Consider the following 13,844-nt stretch of genomic DNA (forward strand, 5'->3'; position numbering starts at 1 on the left):
AACACATTATTGCAGATTTCCAGGAAAATTGGTTGGCCCCCGGATTACAAGAACATGTCACAAAGCTCATAGTAGAATGTATCATGTGTCAGACATACAATTCTGGCATGACACTGCGAACTCTCAGAGCAACATTACCAAAACCAGAAGGGCCATTTAGAGAATTACACAGACTACGCCGACATGGGAGAACAATGTAATGGGGCCAGATATTTGATCGTCATTGTGTGCCCATTCTCCCGGTGGGTGGAGGCAGGGCCCTGCACCCACCCAGATGCACGATGCGCAGCCAAGATCCTTGTGAGGGAGGTGTTCCCACGCTGGGACATTTGTGATGTCATCCATTTAGACAACGGGACCCATTTCGTAAATGACATGTTCAAACACATTACAGCAAAGCTAGGTATAACACACAAGCTCTGCACGATTTATCATCCGCAATCAAACGGCGTTGTAGAAAAAATGAATGGCCTCCTTAAAAGCAGGCTGTCTAAACTGTGCCAAACTCTCAAGAAGAACTGGGTGTATTGCTTACCCCTAGCACTTTTTGAGATGAGGAACCAGCCTAGCAAGGACCACCACCTGTCACCGCACGAAATAGTGACAGGTAGGAGAATGCACACAACTCAGTCACCGCTGCGCAGACAGTCAGATGCTCACCAAACCGCCACGGTCTTGGATGAAGAGTTTCATGAATATCTCAGAAACTTGACAAAAGCTGCATGCGCAATAGCAAAACAAATAGCGCCCGCCTCCACACATGATGCACCAACAGACACAGTAGGGCATACAACAGACAACACAGATTGCCAGCTGGTGACAGGTGACATGGTATACGTGAGAAGTTTCGTGAAGAGGTGGAATGGGCCATGGTTTCATGGTCCGTACAAAGTATTCTTCTGTACGCCCACAGCTTTCAAAGTGGAGGGGTTGCGGTACTGGGTGCATCTGACAGATGTACGGAGAGCCCATGGGGAGGTTGAGAACGCGAGCACACAAGAAACTGTAGGAGAGGATAGCACTCAAACCTGAAATTGGGGGTGGGGTGAGAAGCTGATGGCACACTGACAATACAGAGAAAACACAGGGATGGTAAAAGATGTACATAATGGTGAAATGACGGTGATAATAGCTGATGATATTTATGCAAAAAAATAAAGGGGGAGGGAGTGAAAATAATGAGATTAACGCTATGTTATGAATCCAAAGTATGGTGTACAGTAACTATGTATGAATCATAACGCCTTTTCTCCTCCAGCAGTAGAATGTGGTAAAAGTACTGCATGCCCTTCCCTCCCTTTGCCCTCCCCAGATGTACAATATGGGAGGAGGAATGGACGGATACAATTGAAATGAGATATATATATATATATATATATATATATATATAAAGTATACATTATGATGATGACAGGTGAAGTTATGTGTAAAATAAGGATGCAAAGAAATTCAAATTAGTATATTCATGGGCATGCATAACAAAAAAAACACTTTACTATGCATGGTTAACAAATGCTTATATTTCATTTATTAGGAAACTCACCAGGCATGGACGAGCCTCCAACGATAACTAGTGATAGTGTAGACAGGGGTAGACGGAGGAGAGAAATGTATCCTAGCTATTCGTATGAATGTGTGTTGTTTTTGTGTGCTGTAGTGTTCTTTGCAGTATTGTTTGGCCTGTTTTTATACTGGATCATTGTGTACATATCAATTGATGCCGGTCAGGGGGTTGCAGGCATGGAAACAATAAGAGAAGGTACCCACTTAATCTGGGATGGGGCAAGATTAATCTGGGGTCATTGGACACCAGAACACGAACAGAACTATATGATCAGCACTAAAGGGCATAATACAATGCTATCCCTACAGGTGAATGTGTCATTTTAATATCTATACCATGAACAATAAAACCCCGTCAGAGTTAACATGGGTACAGAACCATCCATACCCTACCACCATGGCAATAGTAGAAATAACGAAAAACTCAGACCCAACTACTAAAGAAGGGGATAATGAAGGGAGAGCACAGGCAAAGAGTGATGATAACTTCCACACTGTCATAAAAAGGAAACAAGGGTGGAGAGCGGAGGAGAGGATATTAAAAAGAAAACGGAGGGAAACAGAAGCAGACAGGAGGGAAGAAGAATACAAGTTTGACCTAGACACAGTCGATAACCCCCAGCACCCCCATCAAGCAAACAAATGGTATGCAGACATGAGCCACACTGCTCAGCAAACGCCTAATGAAAGTTGTTACGTCTGTTCCCTTATTCCCCATGCCTCAGGCACCCCCAAGGTGTTATTGCCACAAGAAGTACCAATTACAGAGGCCCAATGTCTTGTACATCTTATGCTGTGCCGTATCAAAAATACTTTTCAAGCACACACAGTTTCTTTTGAACTTCTACAATATGAACGAACATGTTACTCCTGGCCGCAGGGGGTTATTTGCATAAAGGAACCTTTTTTCGTAATAAAAGGCACATTGCACGCCGACAACAAGTGGCAGAAGGAGGAGGTCTTGTGCAAGGCGGAAGCACTCCGACGCCTCGCGGAGGACAAACTTTCATGGTTACAGAGAACATGCACTCCCACTTGGACTGAACACATAAGCAAACTCACATGGGTCACCACAATCGAAAGGCCCTTTAAGCTGCAAAAAAACATTTCATACGAGCTGTGCTTTCATGGAGAAGGAAAAAGGGACATGGGAAGAAATGAAAACTGCAGCAAGTCACTTATAATCCCTGACATGAAGAAAGGCACTGCAGCCATGATCGACACATACTGGGTTTGCGGCAACATGGCCTACCTGCATCTCCCACAGTCATGGAAAGGAACCTGCTCCCTGGTAACGCTGCATTCTGCATGAACGGTGATCCCTGAAAGCCACATCACTGGGAAGAATGAATTAAGAGCAAACGCGGACGCATCGTCCTCCGCACAATCCGAAAAAGCGCCTGCATACATCTTGAACAAAGAAGGGGAGCAGGGTACATACAGGAGAAGAAGAAGAAGGTCGTCCAATTATATCTCCTCCAAGTCTTCCGAACTTCTGGCTCAGATCCCGGACAAATGCAGATTATTCAGTTCAGTGGAACATTTTTTTGCATCCCTTGCTCCCAGCATTCAGGCAAGAGAAAATGCCAAGTGGCTGCATATTACGAGGTGGGAGCTGATCCAGTTGGCCAACGGCACAGAAGAAGGGTTCAATGTCATCAAGGTGGAACTCCGGGCCCTGTGACTGATGACACTTCAGAATCGATATGTATTGGATTTATTGACAGCAATCGATGGAGGTGTTTGCCGAAAGATCGGGAGTGCATGTTGCACATTTGTACCTTCCGCAGACGCCGAGAATGGATCCCTGTCACACGTAATAGCTGAGGTACACAACCTTGGTGAACGGATGAAGGTCGAAGAGGGAGCACAGCCCAGCGCCTGGTTCGAAATCTATTCTCGTGGGTGCCCTCCTGGCTTGGAATGACTGTAAAACTACTGATGCCCCTCATCGTCTTTTTGCTTTTAATATTCTGTGTGTGCCAATTAGGACTTTGATGCTGAGCAAATGCAGTACCAAATGGCGCATTAATGATGGTGACATGGGACGTGCAAATGGTGTAGCACAGATAAAACATGAGGCAGAAGTACAAACAGGTGATGCACCAGGCCCCAACTACAGAATGACGGCAATATATAAGACGGGGCACATAGTTGATAGCCTATACCACACAACCATAAAAGAACCCTTATGAGTTATGTTGGTACAAAGAAGTATGGGTGGACTTGGAAGGGGACGGGGAATGTATGTATTTGAGCTGCACCCCTGAAAAGTTTGCTAGATGGAGACACAGCCTCCGAGCTGTATGACAAGCATGGATGCCAATAAAAGGGACCCCTGCGTGGGACCAGGAGGTGGCGGAGGAGGAAGAGCGTAAGACATTGGCACAATTACATTATTTGTTACTTAAGTAACAAAAGTGGGGAAATTAGTGGAGGAAGGGGACACGTAAGACTCCTCCCCCATTATTCCTATGCTTCCCGAGTGGGCCCAGTCATGGCTGCCTCAGGTCCAGGGCTCCGGCCCTGGGGCACTCATGCGGGAACACTTCTGGGAACCATCACCCCTTTCGCACAAACATATCCATGGGCACTGCCATATTCAATGTGCACACCTTTATACTGTGAAATCAGGGCTCCATTTTGTAATACACAAGACTCCATTTGCAATGGTTAAAAGGCCATTCAGATGTCACCTCAGCCTGCGGCTCTCTCGCTGTCAAACGCACAGCCAGCGCGGCTCCCCCCTCCCACCACCTCCTGCCTGCTGTCCACATAACTGCCTGGTTCCCATGAGAAGGCCGGCAGCAGAAATGCAACAAAATCCACACTGTATCACTTGCCGTCCAAACTCCCTCCGGTGATTCAGATGCAGCATAAGGGGGGAGGACGGCTAGAGCCAGGGCTATCTGTCTCCTTAAACCTGCCCTGTACCCCTCAGATCCGAGCCATAGAAACGTAATCTTCGTGTACCCCAGAGCAGAGTCAACAACGGAAGAGACCATTAAATCAATAAATCGGGTTTCCCTGACGGCTTGTATGTGCAAAGGAAGACCTGCTCAATGTGTAAAGAGCCCATATAAAACCGCTGACACCTTAAACGAGGTGATGGGCAGAGCAGTGTAAATATATATACATATTGTGCTAATCTGTTATAGTGGTGATAGAGTGAATGCCTACTTATAACACTGAAACGTGTATACAATTGATTACAGACCCATAACGAATATGCTGACCCTAGATCCATGCAAGCTCACACAATGCTACCTCACTGTCGATAATGTAGAATGTAACTGCCTGCATATTATTAGACAATGTCATATGAACTGTCAGTCATATTTAGTTTTTATGTCATGTGATTTTGTGTCTGCTGCCCCTCATTCACCACCCTGTGTCTTAACGTTGTGATATTCGTCCAGTTTGAACGAAGATTGAACAATGCTACGTGTATATTTCTTCCCAAATAAGGCTAAACGCATATAAGGCTGTAACCCATTACGTACAAATGCAAAAGACCCCAAGCATTAAGGGGCACAAGACAAAACGCCTTGAAAGGGAGGCCTAAACCTATCCACGAATACACTGGTCTAATATTGAGTTATGTTGTTTGAACACCTGGTCACTAAGACCCCTCCAAGGGTAAACACATCTAAGATGAGATATAGTTCTTGTAATCCAGTCATGGTAACCATATACTCTAGCCTCCCCTTGTCAGTATTAAACAAGAGCGCCAACCTAGTATTCGAATGTGTTCATACATGATACCCTTGGTAGAAACACAAAATTGATGTTCAGTAATGGAGAATCGTGCCTTGTTTTTACACTTGTAACCTATTGACTTTGCTGCCGGACGAAGTAGTCAGACGTATGAATGAATGGGAATGTGTGGCCACAAGGGCAAACGTCAGAGAAGTTGGTCAGTAATGTATCAATCCATCGGAAACCGGACAGAGGAGCCCAGCCGAACTCTCGACCCCATTCACTACATCATGATGCCAACGCACCACGTGTCTGTGGACCAATCAGTCATCACCAACCCTATTGCACATATAGGTTCCTCCTCTTAGTAACCAATCCCAATCCAATATGTGCCCCTTAGGCCTTCCCCTTGCAGATGCATCATCATGTGTATAAAAAAGAAATGCAACAAGTTATCTTCAGAGCGCTCTCGGCGTGAGCAGAGTAGATTCTGTTTGCCCTAACTTTAGATAAAGACGTCTTTAACCGCACTCTCACTTGGTCTTGGTCTTATTCCCTACTGGGATGTACCTTTATTGACTTGATTGGGCAGCCCACCAGCGGGCTTAGGGGCCTCTCACTTTCACTATTGTAGCTTCACCACACACAGCATCAAGCACTACAAAAACTGCAAGAATTATGAAGCAATACTATCCGAATGTCAGCAGGCAATGAAAAATCAGGCCCACTTTAACCCCATGGTGCGCCCGTAAATCCAATTGATTTCGTGACAGACAATATTGGTTACCTAAAGACCTTCAATACCAGATAGAACACTCATAATTGCCTTAAGAAAACCACAAACATCACAATCAGTACTTACGGCAGCTGATGACTGCTTCTATGCCGGTCACTCCACAGGCCCAAAACACTGGGATATCTCCTGGAAGAGGCTGAACTGGGTCTCCAAAGTCAGGTGCAGAAAGGTTCTTTATTCCAAGAAGACCTGAAAAAAACAAAAACAGTGGCATCTAACATGAAACTCTTAGACAGGCCTATGTCCTGTGATGACTTCTGCAGATGAAAGTTTGTGACAGAGCAAGAGAAAGAGAGAGAAAGGGCGAGAGAGAACATGTAGGGAGCGAGAATAAGAGAAAGTGAGAGCAAGAGGGAGAGAGTGTGATAGGAGGACAAACAGGTGCACAGGTAAAATCTTCATGTATGTGCTGCAACCAGCGAGATAATGAACCATTATATATGGTTGATCATTTTTGGCATCATGTTCGGTGGTGGGGAGGGGGACCAAAGTCAGATTAATTCTAATACTGCTACCTTTTTGGCTATAAAGCCACATTAACTGTTACACGCTAATTTTGTCTTGTATGCGTACCTTAACACCTGATGTAGCCCCCGTACCATGAGGCAAGGCTTTGCCAGATTGTGCACCTACACTTATCTTGTCTTTCATGCTTACCTGTACACCTGAAGTAGCCCCCTGTACCACTAGGCAAAGCTTTGCCAGAGCATGCTTTTTTTAAAACAATTTCTATTACATTTTCTGCACAACATACACATATCTTATCAACATATATACTATTTACTAACACTATTCTACCACACCACGCCCAACTGGGGCCTGGGTCCAAAATACCTTCAGCTATCCCTCCGCAAATACCTCCCCTCTCGAGCTCTTCGCTCCTCTACCTCCAACTCACTCAGGGTCAGTTGTTTTTCTAAGAAACGAGCTGGGGGTAGATCTCTGTCTTCGGCTGGGGCCTCCCTCTGGAACAGCCTCCCTGCCACTCTAAAACTTGAGGAGAACCATCTCCGGTTCCGGAAGCACCTCAAGACCTTCCTCTTTTCTTCTGCCTTCGCTCCCCCTCTCCCCTGCTGATCTGTTCTCTCTTGGCACCGTGCACCTGGCCACCCTCTGTCTTTTGGGCCCAGGTACCTGCTCATCCTGTCACCCTCCCGCACTGCCTCCGGGCCACCCCTTGCACTGGGGTCTGTATCTGTACCCATACAGCCCCCCCTTTTTCTTCCTGCACTTATCGGACCTACCCTGTCTGCTGCCTTAAACCTAGCACTTGCAAATTGCTGGCTGCATTACCACTGTTTGTTGCCTTTATTATTTATTTATTGTTATTTATCTGTTTCTCCTCTGCTTCGCACTTTCCACCTCTCCCCCCTCCCATGCACTTTTCCCCTCCGCCATGCACTTGTGCGTTCTCAATGTCACTGGGCCTAGTAAGATCACTGTTTTGTTCTCCCCTGTTCCCCTCCCTTGCCTTGTCGCGCTCTGAAACACTTGTGTACGAGCGCGATAGAAATAAAATATCAATCAATCAATCAACTTAGCCCATGTCCCCTAATTAGTGACTCATATTGACGTGTTGCATCTTCCTCCCACCACACTTATGTTGTTACTTCTCTATTACTTCCAGTGGCCATTAAGGTCACAGTCAACTCTATCCAACGCTGGATGTCCATGCTTGTCTCAGCCCTTTGTTCCCGCAAAGTTTTCTCCCATGCTCCTGTTTCGGCTCTGATCCATTTATCTAGATCCCTCCATCAACCCGTTATGCTAGGTTCCCTCGCATCTTTCTTCAAGACTCAAGCTTATGTTTGTAACCCTTATGCGTGGTCTTTCACTTTGGAGACTGTCATTTTGCACTTACTGAAACTAGCGCAAAGACAGACCTTCCATAGCCAAATACACTTTTATTATTGCTACACTTTAATACTCTATAGCCAGATAAATAGCTGCAGGTGATATGCACTTTGTTTACAAACTCACAAATGACCCAGCAATGAATACACTGGACCTAAGCACATGCTTTGCACACATGGGCCTCATTACGAGTGCGGCGGTAAGGTGTTAACAGTGCCGGTAAGGATGCCGGTGCCGTTAACCCCTTACCGCCGCATTCCGAGGTCCCTTAGCAGGTCCCACTAAGGCCGGCTGGTAAAACCAGCCGTCCTTAGCAGGAGCCGCTAAGGGACCAGGGAGCTAATGACGGGCCCGCTATTTGCGTGCCCGTTATTAGCTCCCTCCCCATTCCCATTGAGCCCTATGGGGCGCGAATGGGAATGGGGAAGGGTATTTTGAATGGGGACTTACCGGGTCCTCCAAGGTTGGAATGACCCGGAAAGTCCCCATTCAGAGAACCCGGACCCGGACACGACTTTGCAGGCAGCCATGGTGCTAATAGCATCATGGGTACTTCCAAAGTCGTAATGACCCCCATGGATTCTTGGGTGACTTCAAACAAATGTAGTCAGTCCAACCAAAACAAAGCTTATGATCTGCAGTATGACCCATCCAAACCCACCATCAAGCCCCCTAAAACGTGCTGCCTCTTTTGAGGTGAGATGCATGTGCCTTATAACTACTTACTTACATAACTTCTATTAGATAGTGCATTGTTGTTGGACCAAAATGTACTTGACCATAGCTACTCTGAATTTCCTGGTCATGGATTCAGGCCCCCTGCTGTAAAAGGCAGAGTGGGTAATGTATAGGGTTTTGAAGTGAATCCTCCTTTTGATCAGGAGGCAGTGGAGTGCACCGAGTGCTGGGATCATGTATACATTTCATTACAGCCGTCAGGCTGCTACATTGTGGACTGTTTGTTGTCCGAGTAGCTTTTCTGGGAGTTCAAGGTAAAGGCTGTTAGCGTGGCCTAGTCTCAATAGCAACCGTGCAATAACTGTCATGGTCCTATACATGAAGGTGAGGCAGAAAATAAGGTTATGTTAGGTTAGCGATATTTATATAGCGCAACATACACCCAAAGGCATCTTGGCGCTAGGCTGCAATGGGAGCGAGCAAGGGAACCCCCCCAAAAAGGAGGGTGTGTTAAGACAATGGGTTAAAACAAATGAGCTCCAAGTGAGCGCCTAAAAGACAGGAAAGTAGTCATAGAACGGTGTGACAGAGAGAGGGCTTTCGAACGAACAGCTGCTGTGATAGAAAAAGCTCTGCCCCCAATACGAGAGCATTTAGCCAGGGTAACAACAATGAGGCAGGCACTGGCAGAGCAGAGAGACGGGTGGGAACATACGGGCAAAGTTTTGCCTGAAGATACTCTGCCCCAGTACCATGCAAAACGCGGTGCACCAAACACAGCGATTTAAATTTAACACGCTTGGCAACCGGAAACCAGTGTAGACAGCGCAAAACGGGCGTGATATGGGCACACCTGGACGTCCCTGTGACGACTCGCGTGGCTGAATTCTGCAAGACCTGCCGACGCTGGATCAAGTGTGAAGATTGTGCCAGATGAAGAGAATTGTAGTAATCCAGGGAAGATAGAACAAGGGAGGCAACCACTGGGGCTCTAAACTCTAAAATTATGCGTCTGATAGTACGGAGTTGGAAGGAGCAGCACCTCAGGGTGAGGGTCACCTGTGGTTTTCATATAAGATCACTGTCCATTGTGATTCCAAGATTTCTCCATTACGTCCAGTTAGGGGACTGGTGTGGGGTTAAGAGGTGCTAAGATCTCAATACCTTACGACACAGAAAAAAATAAAATTATCTAGGGGACAACAAGGTTTTGAGGTTGCGCTTAAATCCATGGTGGTCTTCCAGAAGGTGCAAACAGGATCGAAGCAAATTCCACAGCTTTGATGCATGCCACAGATGGCCTTAAGAATACACAAACTATAGCGATAGGTTTTAAGGGTTTTTATTTCAGGTACTGTATGCAATTTGATAGTTAATGGCAGCAGGATGAAATGCGGCACACTACAGGCCGTTCTTCTCTAGTCTACCGCCAGGATCCCACCTCCCTACAAGGTGTTCCTGATACCCCGGTTGTATACTATGTATACTAATGACAGGTAACACTTAGTATCTAATTGTCTAACTAATGTGAGGGCCTAAAGGCCTTAGCCTTTTCTAACTCTCTCCCTCTGGGGCTCTGCATGGGGTTATACTGTCCTGACACTTCCTTGTGATAGGATTTGGGGGTATTGCCCAAAAATAAAGAGTACAAAAATAAAACGAAAGGAAAAAAAACGAATTCGGGATATGCAAAAAAAGAAAATCCCATAATGTCAAAGAGGGGTTTGCAGGGGTGTTCCCCGCTCCCCTTGTACGACATTTTGGGTTCTGGGGTTGGGGAGGACAAAGAAGAAAAAAAGGGGACCCTGTAGCGTCAGTTCCAACCCATAATTGGGAGATGGAACCAACGTTGCAGGAAGAAGCCTGACGCGGGGAGGCAAAGACAGGTAAGTGTGGGTATTTTCGGATCGTTTTAGGTGGTAAAGGGGTGGTGGGTAGAGGGGAAAAGGGGATTTGACATGTTTGTTATACAAACATTTCAGTTTTGTTTTTTTCCGCCGCAATTTTATCACGTACATCCGGATATGGGTAGACTTCTTAGATATTTTGTCCCCCCCACGTAATTGGACCTTTCCTGTCGCCAAGGTCTTTCACTCCCTTATTCCTCTCACTAATGCTCCCTCTCACCACTCCCTCTCTCCTTCTCCCATGTTCCACTCCCTCTCACACTCTGTCTCCAACTCCTTCCCTTCCCTGTCCTGCCGATAGTCACTCAAGCTCTTTATTCTCTCCTTCTCTACTTGTCCTTGCCCCTCCTTTCCCCTCTCTTCTCCTTGTCCCTCCTTTGCCCTCTCCACTTTCCTCTTCTCTCTCCTCTTCTCCTACTTTCATTCATTTCTTTCATTCCCTCAACCACTCTTCTTGTTCTCACTCACTTATCCTGCTGCACTACACCTGAAACCCTTCACACGCTCCAACAAACAGTCACTCACAGCTACACACTCTTTCATTCAGGTACCACTCTCTCTAACAACCAACACTTAACACCTGTAACATGATCCACCGCAATATCTGAATCGCTCTGCTCCACTGCCCTTCCTCTTCCTGGTCTCCCCAGTCTGCCTCTGCTCCACCTGGCCTCACCCACACAACTATAACACAGTCTGATTCTCGTTTGGTATTTATACACCGACTCACTTTTTTCTCTTAATCCTCCCCTCCCCATTTTTTCCTTTGATCACCAGCTTGCTTCGGCAAATGTATCTTCCTGTTTTCCCCCAGGCTGGTGGCACAGTCACAGGATATTTCAAAAGCGCCAAGTAGCCACACCCCATTCTGGCGCGTAGTGTATGTAGTCTCTTAGTTGCAGGTCTTCCGGTTGATGCTGCCAATGCAGTGAGTCTGGACCAACATCAATGTTACTTTTTCTTCAGCAATGCTTGTGGTTTCGTTCTATAGAGCGTCGCAAGTTCTCTCTGTTGCATAATTATAAATAATTATAATTGGTTATTTATATTGCGCTTAATACCCAGAGGTTTCTAAGCGTGGATCCGGGGATCGAACCTGTGTTCCGAGTCGTCTTGCTTCCAAGACAGGCACGTTGCCCCCCCTTCCCCCTCGACCGGTCTTCTTTGGTGGGTAGTCCTGTAATAATAGAAACATCATTCTGGTGCACATGATATACAGAAGGCTTTGGGTGCTAGACAGCGGTACTTGGTACATTTCACAAAAAGGGGGTTACCTGTACCCCTATGATGAGGTCAATCCTGTGTCCCTTTCACATGCTGAGTCGAAAGAGTGACTGCCCCATCTTTGTGACTGGAATCTAGGAATAGCCAATAAGCCAGCTGATGTAGGTCTCCTATCATGTGTGAAGGGGCTGGTAATAAAATATGGTCTTTTGTTATTAAAAGCTTTGTGTACGAGATACAAGGCTTTAAGCTCAACTTGCTTTGCCATGGACAACAAAGTGCAATTCTTGGAAAAGCTGTAGAAGTGAGATATGGACAAAAAGAAAGGAGCCTAGTTGCCCAGGGGTTAGCAGACCTGCATGACTGTGCACCTAATGCCACAGAGCTAGAATCAAGTTTGAATGAATGTGAGCCACCAGATACTGGACTTTATACACTCAGTGGGGTGATTGTAGCTATCATTTCCACTCACAACATTTTGTGTGCAATGCCAATCTACTTTTGATTTTACCACATGTGGCAATATAAATTACCGCCTATGGTAAAATAAACCTCTCCTGTTTCACCTCGCTCTATGCACTACAAAATGCAGTCATGTAATGAGAACGCAACCCTATTTGTTTTTAAATCTTTTGGGTTTTTATCAAACATTAAAATTCAAAGCTGTTCTATTACATCACGTGATACAAGTTACTGGTACATTAGAGTGTTCACCCATGTTAACAGGCCAAGCTATGTACAATCAATCTTACCCTTCGACCTTGGACACGAGGAAATCGGCAGGAAACATAATTTGAGAGAAAAAAGAACAGTGCAAAAAAAAAAAAAGCCTTCATGACCATTTGAAATCATGTTTGCTTTAAACATTGATAAACATTACACATGAAAACGATCTGCTAACACTGTCTGACTACTTATCAAACATTCTGCTTGCACCTCAAATTTTACTGTATATTACCTAGATCAGAAGGCGATTATTCTGGTCCAATTTGACAACGAATCCGAGGTCACACAGATAACCCAGTGAGCAGCCCTCAACTCGGGAGTCTGTCAGCCTGCCAGCTTGCTGCAAATCACTGTCCCTCAGGATAGGATCCCAGCCTGCCTCAGTCTCAGACAGTAGGAGAGGAGAAGGAGCCCAGGATGACTTCAGAGGAGCAGTCCGTTAGGAAGGAGGTCAGCCAGTCCAGTGCCCACTCCGAGATACCAAGGGAGTAATGGAGCCTTTGTATGAAGATGGAGTGGTTGACCGTGTCAAATGCAGAGGAGAGATCAAGACGGATGAGGACAGCAGAAGAGTGGGGATCCATGGATGCAAGCAGTTCTTCACGGGTGTTCAGAAGAGCAGTTTCCGTGTCTCTGAATGCTGTAAAACCAGATTGAAGGCTGTGGAGACCACCAACAAGTTCAGTGTGAGAGTTGAGTTGGGACAGGACCAACTTCTTGAACAGTTTCTCCAGGAAGGGGGTGATAGAGATGGGGTTGAAGTTGGCTGGACAGAAAGACTCTGCTGATGTTTATTTAAGGAGGGGGCACACAAGGAAGTGCTTGAGGGGGAGGGGAAAGAACCTTGATGGTTCTGGATGAGCAAAGGGAAACCTGTTTGGATGAGACCTTCATGGAGCGGACGACTTGACTTCTTCCAATGAGACAAGGGTGAAGGAGGAGAAGGAGGAGGGTGAGTGGCCAATGGAGGCAAGGGGATGAGGGATGGGACTGGAGAGTTAGTGACAAGGCTGTTCAGGATGTCCAGAGTTTTGGTGGTGAAGTGAGTGGTGAGTGTGTTGCAGAGGGCCTGAGAAGGAATAGGGGAGGAGAATACTGCGGAAGGGTTGGCAAGTTCCCTGCAGATTTAGAAAAGCTCAGCCATGTTGTTGGCAGTGCCAGATACCCGTGCCTGAATGTGGGCCCTTTTCTCGGAATGGATAGAGTCTGTATTGCCTTTGGAGCACGCTGCAGGCCAGTTTATCAGAGGATGAGCCTGAGGTTTTCCACCTCCGTTCCACAGCTCTGCACTTTTGTTTCAAATCTGCAAGTTCGGAGTCGTACCAAGTGTTGCGCTTAGAGGCAGGTTTCAAGCAGATCCTCATGACTGGGGCAAGAATGCCAACGGTGTTGGTGAT

The 13,844-nt window shown here is 46.2% G+C and overlaps 1 protein-coding gene across 5 annotated transcripts in view; it reads right to left on the minus strand.

Moving 5' to 3' along the window:
- Positions 1–13,844, minus strand: part of DGLUCY (D-glutamate cyclase) — an 847,613-nt gene that overhangs the window by 408,967 nt on the left and 424,802 nt on the right. For all 5 annotated transcript variants that reach the window (XM_069637445.1, XM_069637447.1, XM_069637446.1 and 2 more), the window contains exon 6: positions 6,125–6,247. In XM_069637445.1, the coding sequence (XP_069493546.1) occupies positions 6,125–6,247 (123 nt within the window). The remainder of the gene's footprint in view (positions 1–6,124; positions 6,248–13,844) is intronic.

Source organism: Ambystoma mexicanum, chromosome 14, assembly GCF_040938575.1.
Source record: "Ambystoma mexicanum isolate Mex_15411 chromosome 14, UKY_AmexF1_1, whole genome shotgun sequence".
Classification (NCBI taxonomy): domain Eukaryota; kingdom Metazoa; phylum Chordata; class Amphibia; order Caudata; family Ambystomatidae; genus Ambystoma; species Ambystoma mexicanum.